Source organism: Typopeltis vanoorti, chromosome 14 (genome assembly GCF_054136105.1).
Source record: "Typopeltis vanoorti isolate ZY-2024b chromosome 14, IOZ_Tvanoo_1.0, whole genome shotgun sequence".
NCBI lineage: Eukaryota > Metazoa > Arthropoda > Arachnida > Uropygi > Thelyphonidae > Typopeltis > Typopeltis vanoorti.
Genome location: NC_143562.1, coordinates 51,547,449 through 51,571,698, shown reverse-complemented (window position 1 = coordinate 51,571,698; position 24,250 = coordinate 51,547,449). Strand labels below are relative to the sequence as shown.

Below are 24,250 nucleotides of genomic sequence, written 5' to 3'. Positions count from 1 at the left end.
ACGCTTGGACCTGCACTTTTTAGAGAGTAGAGAACCAACCTATTTCAGTTCAGTTCATTTGGAACTGAATTGAAACAGGTTGGTTACTCCTTATTCCTCGAGGTGACCTATGTCTATAGAAGCGTGTGTTCGCGGGACAGTATTGCCTGTTGTGGAGATGAAAAACTTCAGTATGAGACTGGCTAACTCACCTTTCGTCGAAAAAGAGCATGGTGAGGTTCCTCACGTCACTGACGGAAATCGAGCCCAGCTCTTTCCGAAAAAAGGACTTCGTCTATACCGACTGAGCTACGGAGGCTCTATTCAGAGAGGACGAGAAGGAAATGTGACTGCTAAGATAATACTAGTAAGATAAGCTAAATTATCTATTGCAATCTCTTTTTTTGCTTGCTTACATGAGTTTATATTACAGGAAAAAAATGTCTTATTTTCATTTTGTTGGCTGCAACTTTATGTCTAGAAATTCAGCTTTTTTCAGACGATTGCTAAAATTTTTCATGGAAGTTTTAGGGGTGCTCCTAAAGAAAATAAGCATGCTAGGTTATACTAAAAAACCGTTTTTTCGTTTTTTAAACTCACGTGATTTTTAAAAAGGTTATAACTAGTTTCCTAGGAAGGGATCATGCAGGTATTTATTATTTTAATGTTTTTCAGGTCTCTGCAACTTTGATGAAATAGAGTGCGAAAACAGAAACTGTGTTCCCTTAAGTGCCAGATGTGATGGATTAGATCAATGTGGCGATGGAAGCGATGAAGCCAGATGTGGTGAGGAATTTTTGGATATTGACACACACACACACACACACACACACACACACACACACACACACACACACACACACACACACACACACACACACACACACACACACACACACACACACACACACACACACACACACACACACACACACACACACACACACACACACACACACACACACACTATAATATGTTTTAGAGTGTGTGTGTGAAATATTATTTAGTTATCAACGAGTGTCTGTGTAAATACATCCAATGTAGATCATGTCATTCCTTTTGAAGGTCTGTATTCCAACTGGAATATTTTTTTAAAAACATTTATTAAGTAAAAAACATATATATTAGCATATAAAAAGAAGAAATGCTATTCATTTTTCATTGGGAATTCATTGAATAATTAATATTTTCATAACATTCTCACCCGCAACAGTTAGAAAAGTTTCTGATTTTTCTGCTTCCAAAATAACAAGAGTGGTAGATTCATACTGAAGGAAATTATCTTCACCCTAAAGACATCTGCAAACATCTTTGATCCATGAGATTCGAATCCTCAGCTATGTCGGTTATGAATCAATGAATATTAGATCTGGTAAGATCCCAACACTTCTTCTTCATCTTCTTCTGCAGCTTCTCCCACTTAAGTGGGGTTACTGTTTGTAATGAGGCTCCTCCACACCTTCCTGTCTTGGGCTGTCACCACATCCAAGTTCTTCATCTTCAAGTCCTCTTCTACCAGCTCCCTCCATCTCTTCTTTGGCAGCCCTCACTTCCGCCTTCCTTGCACATCCATCTGCATGACATTTCTTCCCACATATTCGTCCTCCCTCCTCATCACATGACCAAACCATCTCAACCTTGCCTCCTGTATTTTCGCTCCTAAGTTCGTAACTTTCACTGTTCCCCTGACATAGTTATTTCTCAGACGATACTTTCTGGTCACACCGCACATCCAACTAAGCATTCTCATCTCTGCTACTTCCATCCTGCTGATGTTATTTTTCCTCAAGGCCACAGATTCTATAGCATATGTCATAGCTGGCCTCACTACTGTCCTATAAATTTTGCCTTTCAGATTGATCGACACCCTTTTAATCGGATAACACTCCAGCCATCTCCCTCCAGGTCCTCCAACCCGCTTGTATCCTGCATCCCACTTCCTTCTCAGCTCCTCCATCTTCTTCCACTGTTGAACCTAAGTATCTAAAGTCTCTCACCTTCCTGATGACATTTCCTTCTAGCTCCAGATCTGTCTCCTGGCCGCCACCGACTGCGCAACACATATACTCTGTCTTACTTCTGCTCAGTCTCATACCTCTCTCTTCCAGTACTTTTCTCCATCTTTCCAGTTTAGTTCCCGCTTCTCCTCTTGAATCTACACACAGGAAGATGTCATCTGCATACAACATTGTCCAAGGTGCATCTTCTCTCACCTCTTCTGTTACCACCTGCATCACAATATTAAACAGAAACGGACTTAATGCTGACTCTTGATGCAAGCCAACTGTTACTTGAAAACTTTCTGTCTGTCCCAAACAGGTCCGAACGCTTGTCTTCACATTTCTGTATATTTCCCGCAGCACCAAGCTGACATATTTCTCCGGAACCTTCTTCTCCCTAAGACACCTCCGGACTTCTTGCCTTGGCACTCAATCGTATGCTTTCTCGAGATCAATAAATAACAGATGTAGCTCCCTTTGTTTCTCTCGATATTTTTCCATCATCTGCCATAACCCAAAGATAGCATCTGTTATTGATCTCCCAGGCATGAAGCAAAATTGTTCCTTTGCAATCTCCACCTCCTTCTTCAATCTACCATCAAGAACCCTTTCTAGGATCTTCATTGTGTGGGACATCAACTTTATTCCTCTGTAATTTTTAGTCTTGTGCATCCCCTTTACCCTTGTAGATGGAGACAAGGGTACTCTCCCTCCATTCCTCGGGTATATTTTCCTGTTGGCAAACTTTCATGAACAAGTCCCACAGCAGGTCAATTCCCTCTTCACCCAGTGCTTTCCATGCCTCTACTGGAATTCTGTCAGGGCACACCGATTTTCCATTCCTCATCATCTTCATGGCCTCCGTCACTTCCACTGTACTGATGTTCTGCACCATCCCCTCAGACGGATGCCCATCTCCTCTGTGAGTCTTTGCATTTTCCTCATTCAAAAGTCCCTCAAAGTATATTTTCCATCTGTTTCTTATGTCCACATCCCTCCATAATACTCTTCCTTCAGCATCTTTGATCTGCCTCACATGTAAGATGTCCTTTGCTGCTTTATTTCTACATTTCGCTAGTTGGTAAATTTTTCTCTGTCCTTCCGTTGTTTCCAATTGATCGTACAAATCTTGATATGCCATGGCCTTCGCCTGTACCACAACTCTCTTGGCTTCTTGCTTTTTCTCTTTGTACACCTCTCTGTCCTCTTCCACTCTTGACTCATCCCACTTCTGCTTAGCCTTCCTCTTAGCTGTCACTGCCACTTGTACATCATTATTCTACCACCAACCCTCCTTCTGCACTCTAATCTTTCCAGATGTCTCACCAAGCACCTCGATTGCACAGCTCAGGTTACTTTTGGATTATGTTTCCAGCAATTTTGTACACTTTCCAGGCCATCCGAAATCCTCTCTAACACCCTCTCCCTAAAACGATTCCTCACACTCTCCTCTTTTAAGCGAAACCTCTTAATTGTCTTCATCCCATGGCATCCAGAAGTTCTTATCTTCGGTCTTATTTTAAATCTGGTAGGATCCCAACGATAAACATAAAAGACAGTTTCAAAATTATCGACCGATTTGCAGTATTATTGGTCAAGATATCGAAGAAGAACGGATATGCTATAATTATTTGCCTGCCTGTTATTCTCCAACAACCAGGGAAGCAAATAATTGAATAATAAAATAAAACATTTCGATGAATCTAAGCACTTTCTTTTTAAATTCTATTATTGTTAAAACAACGTTATGTTCCTCATATTTATACCATCCCCCCTGCTCAAAAACAGCTGGAATTTGTTAAGCATATCAAGAAAAATAATCAGTTTGCTTTTAACCAATACTTTACCAGTGCTTTTACGTTATGTTATGCTATGTTCTGTCCCCCGGACAGTATACTGTTCATGTACACTCATTACTGAATTTTGTCATTAACCAACCTCTTCAATTCCTTGACCACCACTTCTGAGATGCAAATCGGTCGATAATTTTGTACCTGTCTTCTATTTTCCCGTTGGGATCCTGCTGGAGCTGATAATCAAATTAAACAATCTAGTTAAAGGTACTGTCAATTGTTTACCACATCTATGATATCATTTCCGATAATGTGTTAAACGATCGACATCAAGGTTGTATATCATCTTATTCAGCACTACATCTCTCTTCGTTTCACATCAATCCTTGTTACATCTGATATTTCAGAATCTCCATCAAGATAATATGCTTGCTTTGCAAAGTGATCACTGAGTAATTCAACTATTCCTTCTATTTCAGTAATCTCACCATACCATCAGCAGCCATTCTTCCATTTATTCGCAACATAATCATCCCTTTAATTCCCACTAGATGTATCGTCATGGGTATGTAGTACACTACTACTTCCTTCAAACATGCCTTGACCATTTCCCATACAATACTGACATCCTTCCCATTGGCACTCTAACTTTTAGCAGTCAGGAGAATTCCCAGCTCTGTGATTCCACATCTTAGCTGAAAATTCCAGATATCTTTGCTTTCCGAGGGGTGGAAATGACATCACAATTCTTACCAACTGACAGCATTAAGGCTCTTAATAGAAGTTATGCTTCCTGCCGCCATTTTGGATCTAGGGTTGCAAACAGTCGCATTCGTTCGAGATCTTGATTTTTTCGACTTTATAGCGAAATGGGAGGTTGTTCTGCTCCAAATGGTATGTATGTATATACATGTATCTATCTAATACTGGTCCAATACTATATATATATATAAATAAGTTATAAATTATCATGGATCTGCTTGCTTTTTAAAAGTTCATATTGAAATATAAGAAAAATCTTATGAACTTGCATACAGTACATATATTGGAAATACTGTTAGTCTATTACACATATCCCCCCGTATGTATGCATGTATATATATATATATATATGTGTGTGTAAACATAAATTACTTATAAATTATCATAGTTTCAAAGATAATTACAAGTTATATGACTAGTTTTGTTTTATTTTATTATTAATATTATTACATGACTCCTGCATGGAATCCCAGGACTTTCAGTTCCGTATTTTAAAGTACGGATTAAACAATGCAGTATTTCTAAAATTAATAACAGTAATTTATCAAAATCGCTAATTCATATAAAGCAGTACAACCAATAATAAAGGACATGGAAAATCTTCTCTTTACGAATTCACGAAACATGAATGCTTATGAACGTTATACAGCCTTTTCTATTTACTGATAAACGATACGAGCTTTAACCGTCAAGATAGCTCCATAATGCCGGCAATAACGGGGAAGGGGGTCTGTGTAATAGAATAACAGTATTTCCAATATATGTACTGTATGCAAGTTCATAAGGTTTTTTATATATATAAAAATTTGTTATATTTTTTATATTTTTTATATATATATATTTTATATATTTATATTTATATATTTTATATATATATATATATATATATATAAACATAAACGTATTTATGTTTATATATATAGATACATATATATATATACATACATACAATTTGGAGCAGAACATCCCCACAATTCGCCACAAATTCGAAAATATCAAGAGCTCGAACGAATGCCACTGTGGGCGACCCTAGATCCAAATGGCGGCAAGTAAGCGTACCTTCTATTTAGAGCCTTTGACAGCATGGTAGCTTTGACTATAGAGCAATCCTCTGATGCAATCACAAAATCCCACACTCTCAGTATCCTGGAACCTCCATCAGTTATCTCAGGTAATTATTTCTTATTTCTATAAATCTCATTCAATAGTGTGAACTATTTGTAGTAGGCAACAGCAAATTAGATACATTAAGGAATAGCATGGACGGATATATATATATATATATATATATATATATATATAATATATATATATATATATATAACATGAAAATACGAGAACATACTACGGCATTTCTGATGTACATTAAACACTGTTTTCACAACAGTGTTTAATGTACATCAGAAATAGCGTAATATGGTGCAATAACAAGCATCTTCAAGCCAAAGGTAGTCCTGTAGATGAAAACAACTTATTGATGCACATGGTTAGAGGATGGCAAGGATTGGGAAACATGAACAGAAGGGCATCACCCGGACAAATTATAGCTGAGTACAAGAATCGAGGTCAGAACATCGGTGATCCCTGAGCGCACAGTTAGTCGCACAAAGCGACGGATGTGGTACAGGAGCAGACAATTATACCGTATTCCAATGCTATCTTCTAAGAACAAGAAAATGAGGCATCAGAGGGCATGAGATCATCAACTGGACCGCTACAACCGTAAGAATGCTGCATGATATCTGTTGAGTCTAGGCTTGTATTATTTCACGCTGATGACAGCACTTGAATATAGCATCAACAACGCAAGACCATATTCCCTTCCTGCCAAGTAGTAACAGCTCAGGATCTTATCGGAAGGGAGGGGTAGTGGTGTGGGGTATATTTTCTTGCATACTTTAGGTTTTATCTAAAAGATGACGTGGAATGAGCAGTTCATAGCGGTAACGTGTGCCACCATCCAATATGCAACAATTGGCGATGGCTTTGTGACAGCGTGGATAAAAGTTCCAGACAATTGAATCATTAACAGAGAATTCAGACCATTCGTAAGAGGCAAAAGGGTTCCACACTTGTTACTGAATGCTGTTCCTAATAAATTGGCCGCTTTGTCCGTGTGTAAAAACATAGGAGAGTAAGAATCCCGTTCTCTTCCCGCTATCAAGAAAGCATCACACGAACTACGAAGTTTTCACAAGTTTTAGTCTGAATATAAGTAACTTAAAATCTATGGAAATTTAATTTCTAGCTATAGAAAATCAGCAACACACTCCGACTTATTAGAGCTATGCTGCGTGCAGCTTTTCTTATCGTATTTAGTAGAAGATAAAGTTTGAGAAAATTAAACTCAAGATGGGGTAATCTGACCAGGAATAACTGAAGGAAGTGAGCCATTAAAGGATTAAATGCATGTAGTCCTCCATGTAGACTAGAAAGGGTTACTCTTTGTTTTCTTGCAGATACTACTTGAACTACTGATGAATCTTTGTACAGAAGGGAGTTCATGTCAACAGCATAAATGTTGGTTTTCTGTTGTCTTCAGGAAATTAGATAAATTTGTCCAGAAAGTCTTAGTAATACTGAAGAAAAGCTGGTTTATGATGACTGATTGTAATTGTTTAGCAACCATACTATAGCAATTCTAGTTTTAGTGAAAACCGATATGTGTATTTTTTTTTCTCTTCTTCACAGGAGGACCTCTGCCCCAGACACAATGTGGAGTTCCAGAGATACATCCAGATGCCGGCTGGGATCGTGTTGTCGGTGGAGAAGAAGCAATATATGGTAGCCTGCCTTGGCAAGCGGATATTCAGTTGATAGCGATTGAACCTAATGCCCACATGTGCGGAGGAACTTTGTTGAATGCCCAATGGGTGGGTACAGCTGCTCACTGTATGCCGAGGTAAATTTATAATATTGGCCTCAAACCGCTTCTTACCATATAATGTTAGGGTCATCTGCAACAAATTCTGTACAGGGTGGAAAGCTAAAAAAGTTTAAAAATCAAAATAAAATTAAGTAAACTTCATCTTGGAGTCATAGTTTTCAGCAAGATTTTATGAAAAAAACAGCTGACTGCTTTTATTCTCGTATAGTGAATCTGTGACGTTATAGTCCTATCTAACGTTTGGACACTGAGTGGGCAATTCAATCGTCACAGGTAGCCAGTCAGAAAGAGTTGGCCGGAGTCTATCAGTAATTTAATTGGCACTCAGAAGAGACGAGTAACAAGTGCCGCCATTTCGTGCTCCCTATTTCGCCATTTCGTGCTTTTCTCACGGAAACCCGAGTTTCCGTGAGAAAAAACCCGTTTCCCAGTGCCAGAGATCGACTAACTCGGGAACTGGTCGAAAAACGGCTCCGAATATGTTCCTCTAGGCAACTACTAGCTTTGAACACATCTTTCTTCGTCTGATCAAGTGTCGTGGAGTGCAAACGTAACATCCACTGACTACACAAGTTCTAAGATTTCATACAGAAACTATTCTATCACCAGAAATATGATTAAAATGTATTACAAAAAATGTTAAAAAAAAACAGAGACCTGTGTAACTTAGAGGAAGTGACACTTGCATCCTCTGCGCTAAGCAGCCTGAAGTTACTCTTAAGTCAAGTCAATTTCCGACTGGAGAAACGTTTTCTAAGCCTTTTTTCGACTGGTTCACGAGTTTCCTAACTTCTGGCTTGGGCAAACAAGTTTTTTTCTCACAGAAACTCGGGTTTTTCGTCCCATAAACTGAAGAAAATCGATTGTAGAACCCACATTATTTCAAACAGTAACATATGCTGTTAAAGTTAGGTGACAAGAGATGGCAGCACTTGTTTCCCCGTCTCTTTATCGGTTATCACATATAATTAGTGATAGTGATGGGTTAGCTATCTCTGATTGACAATTGGTGGATATTGATCAGTCCACTAGTTTACAAAAATGCTAATAGGGGTAAAATGCCTCAACTACTTCCTATAAGGGAATAAAAGGCATTTGCTGATTATGATTATGTAATAAAAATTTTCATAAAACTTTTAGAGCCTGTGTAGCTCAGTGGATGTAGCATTTGCACACCACGGCGCTTGGCCGCATGAAGGAATACTTGGTTTCGAGTCTAGTCGGTGACTAGAGGAAATTTTTCTATGCCTTTTTTTCGACCGGTTCCCTAGTTAGTCGATCTCTGCACGGGCAAGCGGGTTTTTCCTCCCGGAAACTCGGGTTTTTCGTCCCGTAAATTCAAGAAAATCGACCGTAGACCCACATTATTTCAGACATTAAATATATTGTGTTAGGGTTAGGGACTACGAGATGGCGGCACATTTGAGCCGTCTCTCTCACTGTGTACCGCTTAATTAGTGATTGTCTTGGGTCATCTATCTCTGATTGGTACCAGTGGAGATTGAACTGCCCACTCAGTCTCTAAAAAGTTAGATAGGGCTAAATGGACTCGCCTACTCCCCGTATACGAGAATAAAAAGGCGTTAGCTGATTTTTTTTAATAAAAATTTTAAGCTTAAATTTCACGGCTCAGCCTCTTTTGATTTTGCTTTCATGCAAAACTATATTTACATGAAAATTAACAATTGCACTTGCAACAATATTGAGCAACGGATCATTGAAATACTTTAAAAATATCATTGGTTCTAAATTTTATGAATATTTTACAAAGAACCATTGATTATTTACAGATGTTTATACAGTCAAAAGTGTGAAGAAATAAACTTTTTTTCAAACTTTCTTCCAGAACTTTTTAGAAAGTCTGGTTGATATAGTGGTTAGAGTATTCGCTCACTAAGGAATGCTGAGGCTGCTAATTTGAATCCCACGTAAGTGTATATGCTTGGAATTTTCTTTAAGTGGGAGAAAACTATTACCTTTAGTTAGGACTAAAATGGCTTGGGAAAGTTCCATGTTTATTCTCTGAAGCAGGCTTTCCAGACTAAGTAAAAATTAAATACCACAATAAAAAAATTCCTAACCTGTCCATGGTATTTCAGTAATGTTTTCTAACATCATGTGGGTAGGAGTCAGTTAAAAAATACAACAAAGGTATAAGATATGATATGTTTATCATTGTGCTGAACAGAACAGAATTTGAACAGAATTCAAATTTGTTATTCTGAGACTCACAAACAATATGATTTGTGAGTCTCAGAATCCACTCATATTTGGAACTCAGAGCACAAAACATCAAAATATTAATTCTGATAATCAAGTATATGGAATGTTTAGACAACTCGTCTACCTTTTTGAATTCGGAAATAAGAGCATAGGAGACAATGTGCAAAGAAGAGTGTTAAAATGATATCTGGATTTTGGAATACTAATTATGAAGATAGATTGAGAATTTTTAGGCTGCAGACACTATCAAACAGGAGAAAGAGGGGTGATATGATGATCGAGACTTACAAACTTCTGAAAGGGTCATACAGGATTTCAGTTGATGGATTTTTTCAATTTATGGAGGGTGAGGAAAGAACAAGAGGACATCGTTGGAAGCTGAGGATGAATGCCACCAAGAAGTGGGCGAGGGATATTCTCTTTCAGAGGGTGATGTGTGATTGGAATGATTTGCCATTGGATGTTGCAAGTGCAAGCAGTGTAAATAATAATAATTTCTACATATAGCAGGGTGCTTTACTTATCACTCGCTATGCACTGGCACATGCCATTATAATGCATCAATGCTAGAAGCATATATCATTTTCTAAAATATTACTATGCTTTTGAATATTCATAATTGCGATTAGAACTAAAGAACCAATCATTTGTGTGTTTGTGTGTGTGGGTGATTAGTCTGCGCAGTTAGCGACTCGGCTATGTTCTTCAGAACCATATGCCTGGGAAAGAAGTGTCCTGAGTTCGAATCTCTTCGCTGACGTGAAGAGCTTAGGATCCTTCTTCGATATAGGCCAGTTAGATGGTTTATGTTTGGACTGTAGGGTTTTGTTCCCACTTTATTTAGGATTTTTCATTCCGCAAGCAGGCAAACCGGCTTTGAGAACTCAACGCCTCTACATACATAGGACACACGTGGAGACAGGGTAAACCACCTTATCCTTGTGTACGGAAGCAGTTAAATGAATAGAAAACTCTCGATACTGGAAGGTAAAAGAGCGAAAGGAAGAAGAAAGAAAAGAATAGATAAATATACTTTCTTTTCTTCATATACCAGATGATCCAAAAGTAACAGAAAAATTAAATATTCAGTAATTCGAAAAGTGTAGACAGTAGAACGTTGCGGTTTTCACAGAAATGCACATGGGATTTTTTTAATAACGAAAAATTTTATTACCAGAATAGTTATATTTGCCACCGACAGGTGGCGTTTCAGTTGTGTCAGTAGTTTGTGCAGTGGCGCAGCACAGTTCGCAACGCACCTAGGATTACAAATGTTCACAAAGTGACGGCTGTCATTCACGAGAATTGCCACAGACGTGGCACGACACCCTGCACAGCATCGAAGAGGGTTTCAACTGTAATTCCTGTCACATGATGGCGAATAGCTTCTTTCAACATGGCCAATGACGTCGGCCGACCTCTGTACGCCTGTGACTTCAAGTAGCCCCATAACCAAAAGTCACAAGTTGTAAGGTCTGGAGGTCTTGGTGGCCATTCGTGCGGGAAAGAGCGACTGTGGACACGGTCATCGCCAAATGTCGATCACAGCAGGTGCTAGACAGGACCTGTGATGTGCGAGGTGCCCCATCCTGCATGAATATTACACTATGGAGCACTTGCCTCTCTTGCAAGGAGGGAATGATGCAGTCTCTTAAAAGCGCTGCATACGCTCGCCTGTGACAGAAACAGTTCGAAATGTACCGCCGTAGATTTCCTCAAAGAGAAAGGGGCCTATAATTAGTGACGCAGTGAACCCACACCATGCTGTCACCTTTCGCTGATGGAAAGAGGTTTCTACAATCGCGTGTGGGTTTTCTCTCGCCCAGATGCGGCAGTTGTGCGCATTTACACTTTCATTAAGCGAAACATGCGCCTCGTCAGTCCACAGGATTTGACAGTCCAACAGATGGAAACCAGTCCACATGGTTTCCATCTGTTGAAAAGCCCAATTTAAAAATTCATGACGTCTCTAGAAATCGGTTGGTTTCAGTTCCTGTACGTGTTGGATTTTGTAAGGATCCTAAGTGATCGCCACACAGTTCCATACGAAATGTCAGTTCGTCTTGAAATTTCATGCGCACTGTATTCCTCATGTGCGGAAGCAGCCGATTGTGTGCCGGTCTCGTGCACAAATAAAATAGTTTTTTTTGTCTTCTTGCACGTGCTTCCAAACTGCCAGTGTCCTCAAACCTTTTCATCATAGCTATCAGTGAGGAACAAGACATCGATCCTTTTCCACTTCTGACCCATCACTATCACTAATTATATGTGGCAACCGATAAAGAGATGGGGAAACAAGTCTTGAAGTAGAAAAAGTCATCAAAAGCCTGAAATGTGGAAAGGCAGCTGGAGTAGCTGACATTGCTCATAACTGCTCAAGTATGGAAGAATAAATGTTCTTACAGTTTCTGCACCGCATAGTTCTGAATGATTGGACAGAGGGACGAATTCATTCCAGATGATCGGAGTAGAATTCTCATAGAAAATATTCCCTTAGTACCCAGATACAAAAAAAGGAAAATAAAACTGAATGTGAAAATTACAGAGGTATATTCCTCTGAGTGTTCTTGGTAAGATTTATGCAAGTATACTTGAGAACCCATCCAGATTGATTGCGAAAGGTAAGCTTGGTGAAAATCAAGATGGATTCAGCCCATAAAGAGGCTGTGAGGATCACATTTTAACTTTATGACAAATAGTTGAGAAATCATGAGGGAGGGGGGGACGAGTTGAGTAGACGATTTAAGAATACACACACTACGCATTGCACTTGCACATTCTGAGTTCTGATAAAACAGCTTAACTAAAAGTGCTTTATCTCGTAACGATAATATGCCTCACCTTGGCAGAACGTTTAATTCAGTAATAAACGTTAAATGTTGAAAGTTTAACTTCAGTATTCACTACATCTGAAATTTACGTACCTCACAGTTTAAATAGTGACAGGTAACTGCTCAGAGACCTGTTACATTTGTCACCGACAGGTGGCGCTGACAAACGTAACTATTCTGGCAATAAAATTTTTCGTTATTAAAAAAATCCAATGTCTTTCTGTGTATTTCTGTGAAAACCGCATCGTGCTACTGTCTATACTTTTCGAATTATTGAATTTTTACTTTTTCTGTGACTTTTGGATCACCTGGTATATACTTCAAAGTCAGATTGGTTTATCACTTAGAAACAATATGATTAATTGCTCAATGATATGCAATTTTTCATTTCATTGTTACGAACTGATTTCGATGCATCAGTACGGTTCAACCATTTCGTACTCAATGCATTTAAGGGCGTTTCAGCAATCACTGTTCAGGAAATTATGAAATCTATGGAATCCAGAAATATTTTCGTGCATTGGGTCTCTGACACTCAACTATGAGAAAATACAGTCTGTCAGTTTTGGCTATTTTCCTATTTTGGTTGGAGGACCAACAAACGTCTTGGGAAGAACCAGAGGAGTTTGGGTTTTCTTTCGATTCATCCGCTTCTTTTCTGTCCTTAAATGATGATATTAATGTAAGATAATTGGCTCGTTTTGCTTACGTGAATGAATTATATTTTCATCATCATCACAATACAAAACACCGATTCATCAAACAGGGTAAAACGCATACTTAAACCAGCAAAGAGGGAAATATATATATATACCAAGTACACTTTAGAAAAATACTATTTTCTAATTTATTTTGAATGCTTTTCTGTCTGGAGCATTCAAGCTCTAATATAATTAACAAACAATAATGATAAGTGTCATTAAGAATTCATTAATTTTAAAGAAAAAAGTGTCAAAATTTCCATAATAGTCGAAATAATATTGTTATTGATTGATAATACTTTTTTCCTTTCCCAGGTATGAAAATACAAAAGAGTGGAGATTACATTTTGGAAATCACCACAAATACTTCATGGACGAGCATGAACAAATTCGTCGCGTCGAAAAAATCATCCTTTACCCTGAAAATGAGGTGGATTTATAATAATAATTTATTTTATACCTGAAGGGAGGAATCATATTACATTCTTTTGAGACAAAAAGAGAGAGAGAGACGCGAAATATCACTTTCTTGGAAGATATCCTTGTATCGGTGCATACAAAGTTCAAGATTAATTTAGTCAAGTGGAGTTTTTATTCCACTGCCCGAAAAAATCTAACAGAATTCACAAAGCAGTTTTATTATTACATTATCATGGGATGGTGAAGTAGTGTACTGTGCTCCTGCTTCTAAAATCATTGAGAACTGTGAGCTTGGATTTTCTTCACATTCACCGATTGTACTCAGAAAATTAAGGACAAAAGAGCTGTCCTCATTTACTCCTTCAGGGACAAAACTGTTTTAAGAAATAATCATAATCAATTTTCTGATATGTGTTTGCATTATTATTAATCTCCTATCCACAACTTTCCTTCAAATTATTCTATTACATGTCAGCACTGCAATATTGTCATATCTAACATTCCATACTTCTAGAGCACTTCTGACTGAATCTAGCCACCTACACCTTGGTCTTACGCAGGGTTTTTTCCTTGCCATCAAACACCTGTTTTGCTAACGATTCCTCACCTTCTATTTAAGTGGTCATACCACGTTAGATTAACTCTGTTGACACATTCTAGAATGCTAACGATGTCAAGTTAACGGTATCTTCATTTTCAATTATTCTGCCACTGACGCCATCTGTTCACTCCCGAATTTTTCTCCAATCTTTGATCAAGTGTTCTATTTCTAACCCAATCCATGAATTAAAAATGGTTAGAACATTTTCTTGTATACTGCTAGTTTGGTATTTTGGCTAATTTCTTACTTATTCCATATAGATTTATTCAGCTGGCTACTCACCATATCAGATTTGCTTATTTCAGATTCCAGATTGCCGATTTCCAGATTTAACTTGCCATCTTCACTAAAAACTGTGGCTAAATAGCTTAAATATTTTGCTTGTTCTATAGGCTCTCTATTCAGAACTCAGTTGTGTATCCAGGGTTTCTGTCCATTTTCATAGTTTTGGTCTTTTTATTGCTAATTTTCATGCCAAATTTGTTACTGCTGTCATTCAATTCAGTCAGAGTATCGTGGACACTTGCCCAATATGTGTTTAGAAGTGCATCATCCGCATAATGAAGAGATACGTTATGCTTGTCTTATTCCTGATTTTAAATCACACCATCTTCCTGTACATCGTTCAATTCTAATTGCGGTCATATTGCGCTGTATAATATTCCATTGGCGCACCCAGGGAGGAGGCCAAGGGGCCCTGGCTCCCCCAAAAGAGAAAAAAAAAAAAAGAACTACAAAATTTTTTCAAAATTTTTTTCCTAATTGAAATTCCTTTTTTTTATTTATATTGTGTCGTGTCTTCTATTTCTTTACTACTTGTGAATTAACGGTCACATAAGGTGGAAATATCCTATAGCTCTCGGGAATCACGGCCGTTATGTACGCAAGGCGAACAAAGTGGTGCTCGGGCAATACTTTGTTCGCCCTAGCCCGGCCATAGATCACGGGTATCATGTATTGGCGATCACTACAGATGCTCAGTCATAGGCCGTATGCAATGCGTAGTCTGTGTATTCTCAATTCGTCTACTCAACTCGTCCCCCCACCTCTCATGATTTCTCAACTATTTGTCATAAAGTTAAAATCTGATCCTCACAACCTCTTTATGGGCTGAATCCAGGTTGATTTTCACCAAGCGTACCTTTCACAATCAATCTCGACGGATTCTCAAGTATACTTGCATAAATCTTACCAAGAACACTCAGAGGAATGTACCTGTGTAATTCTCACATTCAGTTTTATTTTCCTTTTTTTGTATATGGGTACTAGGGGAATATTTTCTATGAGAATTCTACTCCGATCATCTGGAATGAATTCGTCCCTCTGTCCAATCATTCAGAACTCTGCAGTACAGAAACTGTAAGAACATTTATTCTTCCATACTTGAGCATTTATGAGCAATGTCATCTACTCCAGCTGCCTTTCCACATTTCAGGCTTTTGATGACTTTCTCTACTTCAAGTACGGATGCGTATTACTATTTACATCTGCTGAGTGTTATTTAGCACTGTGCTGTCATCACTGCATGTATTATTTAGCAATTTTTCAAAATAATTACTCCATACATCAAGGATATCTTTTTTTCCAGTTTTCATGTCACCTTTATCATCTCTAATTCCTTTTACAGCTCCTTTCCTCGATTTCTGAGCCTTTTTTAACACCCATCAGAATATCTTACCTTCTTGATATTTGTTTGCTATGTTCTTAACAAAGTCTTCCCATGACTTTTCTTTCGATAGTTTCACGCAGTGTTCAGCTTTCTTACATTTGTCTCCGTATTCTCCAAGAGCACAAGTTGACTTATTTGCCAGGAACTTTTCGTATGGTTTCTTCTTTTTCTTCACTGCCTATTTAACTTCCTGAATCCACAATGGAGTTCTGATTTTTCTATCCTTGCAGACAACCTCTCGATGCCTCTCTGGCTGAATCCACCTCAATGTTTTCTTCAGGATTTACTACTAAATCTCCAAGGATTGGTTCCTATCCTCAAACGTTTTCATTTTTTCTTGAATAGCCGGAAATAGCCGGACGTGTCTATTTAACTCAGCCCAAAATGAAGGCTGAGTGTATATGGATGAGAACAGGATGTCTTCTAAGTGTTCTAAATAAAAGTTCGCAAGAGCAAGAGAGAGAGTCGACTTCCCATGGCAGTTCCTTCAACTTGACTGTAAAACTAATTTTGAGACACAGAATATTCAGAGTGAATACGAAATCCAATAATTTCACTATATCCTCTAAAAGTGCTTCTGAAAGTAGATGTCTCAGAAAACCATAGAATCTCTCTTCACTAATGTACTTCAAGAGTTACATTAATGAAGAGAGATTCTATGAGGAAACTGACCATTAATCAGATTGTAAGGAAACATTTTTTATGAATGAATAGGAATTACCAATCTGAACTTTTCATAGGCGTGCTAAAAATTTGGCAGTGGAATAAAATAGGTGGGCAACTGAAAAAAGAGGGATGTCTTTATGTATCTTACGTAGGCTACAGAACCTAGGCGTTCTAGCAAAATAAATTTTTCTATAGTCACCAACTAGGCCTACAATTTTATCTACTAGTGAGTTTAGTTTCCTTAAGTCGTCTGTTCATAGGGCTGTGATCCAATTCCTGTAATGCCGATAAATTCAGTAATAAAAGAGTTCTTTCTTTTATAATTTGCAGTATTCATAACTACTGGGTATTTCTCCTGTTAGCTTTAGTAATAACAACATGACTACTGCATCTTAAGAATGGTAAAGCTTTCATTTCAGCAAAAGAGATGTTTGCAGGTTGAAGCTTTGATTTCAGCACTGGAACAATTGCCTCTCATTATCAGAGAGTCTCATTCTAATCACACTTCACCATAAATAATAATAATAAAAAACTAGTTGTTTCTTTTTTAAATACAGTTAATGAATAATCATTTACTACAATGTTTCCTGCGTTATACACTGTATTATTTTATGTACATCACACATATCTATTTCAAATTAATCCATGGTTTGCATTTTACTTTGTAATGAGGGCCGACTCTACCGACAGTGCAACACATGCATTTGCACTGTCGGTTGCAAAATTGGCCTAAAGTATACGAAAAATGAATCATAAGAAAGTCATTTATTCCTTCTCTGTTGAAACCAGACTTCAGTATGTCGTCAGTTAAATTTTTACATGATTTCATTGAACTATATATATATAAATATATATATATATATATATATATATATATATATATATATATATATATATATATATATATATATATATATATATATATATATATATATATATATATATATATTTAATTATAATCTTTTAAAATAATATAATATTATGTTACGTTTAATATCGCCTGTCAGTGTTGATATGAGACGACGTGGCAAGTTAACCTTCTATCTTGCATTTATTTCCTATTCCCCTGTTGGCCATGAGATGACCTAGCCTGAGGTTAAAATACGTGCATATTTATCAAAATCTGCTTAATGAAAGTACAGTAATATATTCTTAATGAATATAAAATTACAAGATTATATTATACAGTATATAAAATTTCGGAATGATTGAATTTATTTGAAAATTTGTACGTCACATGATCGTTATTCTGTCTTCCATGTGCGATTTCTGTTGTTTGGTAATTGTAAGCGAGAATCCGACCAGTCCACAGTGCAGTGTTAACATTGATGTGATAACAGTCTTTTCGTGTTTTACATTGGGTTGAGCCCAGGGAAGGCAGCCGGTCCTGAAGTAATCGTCAACGATACTTTAAATGCGGGAGTTGTCTTTCCACAAGCAGCGAGCGTAGTCTTTCAAAACTAAAGCTTATTAAAACTTATTTACAATCCAAAATGGCCGAAACTAGATTGGAAGGTCTTGCCATGATTTCAATTGAACATGAAATCGGTCAGAAATTAGACTACAAGTTTCGTTTTAAACGGTAGATTTACATTTTAACAGTGAAAATGTAAACGAACTTATTTTAAGACATGGCAAGTGTTCTAAAATATAAAAAAGAAATATATTTACCATAAATACGTGTTTGTGATTTTCTGTTCTTCATTCTACATGACGTGATGACCATTACTTACATGTAAGTAAATATACTATTATACATTATCATGATCATCATCAATTTCCTGCCATGTACCCTCAAGGGGTGTACAGGATATGATAGTACTACATGAAAAAAATTACATCATTACTAATTTCCCATCTACAATTTTCCTCCAAATCAGTCTGTTACTTGTCAAGACTCCAACATTATCTGATTTTATATTTCTATCGTCAAAGGCACTTTGTACCGTATCAGTCCACCTATATCTTGATCTTTTACAATATTCATTATTTTCTTTTAATTCCGACGAATATACTGGTCATTTTTTAGAAATGATCACTTTTTGGGTAATGAAGAGTATACTCGTCATGCGAAAAAATAAATTACCCTTTGTGACAAAAATTGAAATTTCAGTAAAAATTAAAATGTATATTTCTCTTATTATTATAAAAGAATCTAATGATAATGATTTTTTGCATTTTTTATGAAAATATTGTATGCAAAGCAAATAAAATACCATTGCACGCAATTCAAATCATTTCTTGTGAGAATTGTGTAAATGGCGCCTACTTTTCCCCAGACAATAATTAAAACTCTATGGAAAATCTTTTAAAAAAAGATCGCACTCCTAATTTGTAGGTTTTTTTAGCTAGTCAAAGCGATTTTTTATAAACTATAATCGTACTGCAAATTGCTATACTTTTTCTGTTTGTGGATTTTTCATTGTTTTTAAAAAACAATATTTTTTAGGTTGTGTTGATAGTATTTGTGATTATTAAAGCATTTTGGAGCAATAAAATTATTGATTTTTTTTTATAATTTTTTTTTTGACTTAAAATTATTTATTTTTGAAATAAACTAACCTTTAATAATTGCCACTTTGTCATAATTTAATTTACAATTGTAAATTGTAAATTTACAATAGGTGCATTTACTGTGCGTTTGACGAGTATACTCTACTTCACTTGATTTTAATTATATGATTTTAAGCATATGTTTGTTACACTTGTGACAAAGAACCCTGATGTGTTGGCAGTAGGGTTCTGTTTATAAAATCTATATTCTAAAATACTCGATCCGATTTGATCCCTGTTTTTTAATCAGTGTTTAATCTGTGGATCCCTATATCAAGATGAGAAAAAATGCTCTCCTAAAGACTGGAATTTTTCCTACAAAAAATGCTAGAAGACATGCAATTTATAATATTCATAATATTACTATCCCTCTTATTCCTAGTTTCTTTGGCCATAATCCCAACTGCAGTTATGGAAAACCCTTGCAATTCTTCTTTTCAAACTGAAGTTTCCAATTCAAATCACACAATGATTTGAAAGTTAACGAATTAAGGACTTTTTTTAAAAAAATGATGTGAGAACTGAGTACCATTTCATTAGACTTCAGGAGATGGAAAGGTTAGTGGACTATTGTAATACATGGTTAGAGGAACGATTTAAAGATAAAACAAGAGATAAATTCATCTTGTTTATACTCCATCATACTGTGTTTTTAGACATTTCGCTCTCTACCGTTACAAAACTATCAATTCCATAAGAGCAGTGAAATGGTCAAAGATAATTTACGAATTAATTTTTCTGTATTAAGATGGTGAGGAAAGGAATGTTTGGTGGTGTGTCTGATAAAACTCAGCAATATAAAACTGAATAACAAACTATAAATAAAAAGTATTTATTTATAGTTTCTTTATTCGGCTTTGAAATAATGCTGGATTCAATATCCACTTGTTTTTATAATTTTTGCATCGCCGAAATAAATGCTTTTGGCTCTTTATGTTAATAAATACTTTTACGCACCACTTAAGAGTTCACTTACGAAAAATACACCTCTCCAATGCTTCAAGTTCCTTAGTATTGAAAGAGAGTTTTTGCTCTCTTACGTTTCTGCCTGAGAGAGCATTTTGAGTCTAGGGGGGAGGGTTTCCTGCATGGGCCCTGTGCGGCTTTGTCGGTGGATTCTTTTCCCTGGAATACATGCAGATCTGCTTTGGTGGCAGAGTGACCGAGTGGAATCAACGCCGAATCGGACGATCTTTTGGTCTCTTGTAAGGAGTGGTCCAGGGATTCGCCTAATTTTTAGACAGACCTTTACTCAAACAGTGTCTCTGACGAAAACCCACCAGTTTGAAACAGCTGTCAGGCCAGTGAAAACCTTATCAAAATGGACCAATAGGCGGCGAATATATGGACGCTCGGGCAGTGATCATGTCTCCTATAATGTCCGGTTAGGGCAAGTCGTAAATGCCGGTGTATTACTGTAGGCTCTCTGGTCAAATTTCATACGAAACTTTTATTGCGTCTGTATTCGGCTTTGAAATAATGTTGTCCACTTGATTTTTATAATTTCTGAAAAATTTTTTCTTCCTTTCTCACACCATATTACCTTAGTAACAGAAATATGCCTAAATTTCGAAATTATGTAGTCCTCATAGGTTTTGAGTTAGAATAAAACATTTTAAAAATATTCATTGGAAAGTAAAAATATCAGTCACAATTATTAAGTGATCAGTATTAGTTAAAGATGATAGTTGTTTTATCACTGATATACAATTGAAAAATATTTCCTGTTGGCACTTAAGAGTGTTAGTGATATTATTATTATTTTATTTTTTTTAAGACTCATTATGATTTCAGTAATGATTTAGCACTTTTGAAACTTAATGCACCTGTAAGATTTACAAGTCATGTCAAGCCTGCTTGCCTTCCAACTCAAGGTTCCATTCTACCAGAAGGGACAAAGTGTATAGCATCTGGCTGGGGAAGCACAAGAGGTAAGTAAAATCAGTATATGAAGTGCTCACACATAAATGTACACTATCCTCTCCACAATTCTTTCAAAGCATCTTGAGTACTGCCACCTACAGCTGAAAATAGGGGGTAATGAATGAAACATCGTTTTTGCCTATATCCAGATTTTTTTTTTTAAAGAGGAATTATATTTTCAATATCAGAACAATGAGATGTGTGAAAACATAAATTTTATGGTTTTTCTAGATAAACTGAAGAAAGTTTACTGAATTTCAATAAAAGTTAATACTGACAATTTGCATGTAGCATGAAACGAATTTTGTACCAGATGATCTGGTTACCAGACGTGGCTTATAAAAGTGGTTTCTAGATTATGTGAAAAGTAACTAAAAAGATACAAAAATTATAAAATTAATAAAATCAGAAAACCATAATTCTTAACTCACTCAGACTATCTATATACTATGGGTACTGAATATACAAATAATAAAGATAAACAGAATGCTTTCAATATGAGCACTACTGAGACTAATTCTGAAATAGTTCCCTCTTACAGAGGAAAAAATTTCCACTGGTGTGCATAAATCCGAGATATACATCTTCCAAGGTGCTATATATATATATATTTTATAAACTGGGTATCTTTTCAAATAAAGTTTTCCTTTCTTTTGACTAAAAAAAATTAAAGAAAACTGAAAAATAGGTTTTAAGGCATACGTTATAGACAATCCTGTGTAAAAATTACATGGATCCCATTTTTCTTGTGAACACTAACGAGAATTGCAACACATAAAGAAAGAGGATTATTAGTGTATAATACTGGAAGCTGGGAAACATCTTTTCAAGTTAGTGAAAAGAGCATCCAAGATCAACCACCTCAGAAAGATTGAAAATCCTGCATTACATTAGTACTATGGTTGGATCTCGTAGACAGGCTTATACGTTGGTTATGCATTACTAAATCACTTAAGGAATTGAACGACGTAGATACGAATATAAATTAAATTACACTTTAATAAATATTTCCGATATTTCGGCAACGTCACGTTGCCATTTTCGAAAGGAACTTACAAAAAAAAGGCATGTGCACGTAGGCAAAACAACACAGTAACTGAGAATAAAGAGAATGAAGCTATTGTTCTCCTAAAAGTCCTGATGGTGCCCTCTAGTGGGCTAAGTAGGTGTTCTTGGCCGTTGGGCTGAAGGTCTGCTGATGAAAGTCTCCCAATATTGAGGCAATCGCATACAACCAAATTTGTTGAGGTTTGGAGAGTTTCTTAGGGCTGAGACCGATTCCATAAATAGTCTTTCGAATTTGTATTTGCTACGGGGTATTACTGTAGCTTTCTTCAACCGTATTCTGTGGCGTGTATCCAGAGCATGGTCTGCAAGCCTAGAATCTTTGTACTTGTGAAAACGGATGTAGTCCTTGTGTTCAGAAATTCTGATATTCGCTGTCCTGCCTGTTTGGCCAAAGTTTGACAGTTCTAACGACAGTAATCTGTTCTAACGACATGGCCTTAAACACCGAAATAAATCACCCCCTCAACACTTTCTCAACCAATGGCTATTCCCCCCCCCCGAAAAAAAATCCAAAAAATATTAAAACCTACAAACCACAGCCCCCTCCACAAGGATTACTCTAAATCCATCATCATTCCCTACATCCGAAGTACCTCGGAAAAAATTACCAAAATCTTAAAAAACATCACCTGACCTCCTGTTACAGGCCTTACAGAAAATTGGCATCCATTATCCGCTCCACCAAAGACCAACCACTTCCCCTAGACCTACCTGGTGTATACCAGGTCCCTTGCAATTTTAAACTGTCTTACTTTGGCCAAACAGGCAGGAGATTGAATATCAGAATTTCTGAACACAAGGACTACATCCGTTTACACAAGTACAGCCACTCTGGTCTTGCAGATCATGCTCTAGATACACACCACAGAATACGGTGGAAGAAAGCTACGGTAATACATCGTAGCAATTACAAATTCGAAAGACTATTTATGGAATCAGCCTCAGCCCTACAAAACTCTCCAAACCTCAACAAATTTGCGATTGCCCCAAATTTGGGAGGCTTACATCAGCAGTCCTTCAACCCAACAGCCAAGAACACCTACTTAGCCTGCTAGAGGGCACCATCAGGACTTTTAGGAGAACAATAGCTTCATCCCTTCATTCTCAGTTACTGTGTTGTATTGCCTATGTGTACATGCTTTTTTTTTGTAAGTTCCTTTTGAAAATGACGACGTGACGTTCCGTAATATCGGAAATATTTATTAAAGTGTAATTTAATATATATTCGTATTTACGTTGTTCAATTCCTTAACTGATTTAGTAATGCATAACCAACGTATAAGCCTGTCTACGAGAATCAACATCATCCACGGAGATACGATTGCACCGAAGGCCCGCCAATACGGTAAAATAAAGTTGAAGCTGACTGGACAATTAAATTGTCTAACTCTCCTGAAACGCTGCCGGGATAATAATGTAATCCTGAACTGTGTAAATTTCAAGCACCGTTTTGTTTGGCAAAAAGCTCTCCGTATATATAACCGCGCTAGCAGTGCGTTGCTTCGTGAACAAATCACCGCCACGCGGTTTCTCTTAGAGGACATTAACGAAGCTATTCGTGCCTTCGAAGATGAGCTTTCCTGCACTTTAAATCATTAACTTGGTCTATTTTACATGACGTGTCGTGTACCGCTGCAGACAAAAAATTTGAAAAAATACGACGCCGACAGGTGAAATAATTCGAAAAATTAAAAAAGTACTCTACCGTCAATCCAAAACTTGCTACCAACACCGTAATCAACCTTTCTTCAGTCACCCTGAAGCACTCAACGCACTTTCACGTAGCCACAACTTCGCCATTGCTCCCAGAAAAATACCTAGTGAGGATATTATGATCCAGTTCGAATGCGGAATCTGCCACCTTCCACATCAAATCGCCAACAGTGTAAGACTGGATGTAGCTTGTGTCCCTCCAAAGCAAGACCACCAAAAACCAACTTATCCAACAAGGAATATAAAGCTCTTCAGGAAATGAAGAATAATAAAGAATTAGTTATCACCAAAGCGGATAAGGGAAATGCAACTGTAGTACTTAACCAAAACTACTACATAGGTAAGCTTAATGCTCTTCTATTAGATCGGGCTACTTACCTCCCTATCGAATACAATCCCACCAACTCACTAATTAGAAAACGTCACAGACTCCTTAAGAAAGGCACTTCTTGGCCTGTAGA

The 24,250-nt window shown here is 36.9% G+C and overlaps 1 protein-coding gene across 1 annotated transcript in view; it reads left to right on the top strand.

Annotated features, from left to right (window-relative positions):
• The window catches only part of LOC150099469 (chymotrypsin B-like), an 88,291-nt gene that overhangs the window by 2,182 nt on the left and 61,859 nt on the right, over positions 1-24,250 (top strand). Inside the window, exons 2-4 of the mRNA XM_090404366.1 lie at positions 655-765; positions 7,226-7,436; positions 20,880-21,016. Of these exons, the coding sequence (XP_090260492.1) occupies positions 655-765; positions 7,226-7,436; positions 20,880-21,016 (459 nt within the window). The remainder of the gene's footprint in view (positions 1-654; positions 766-7,225; positions 7,437-20,879; positions 21,017-24,250) is intronic.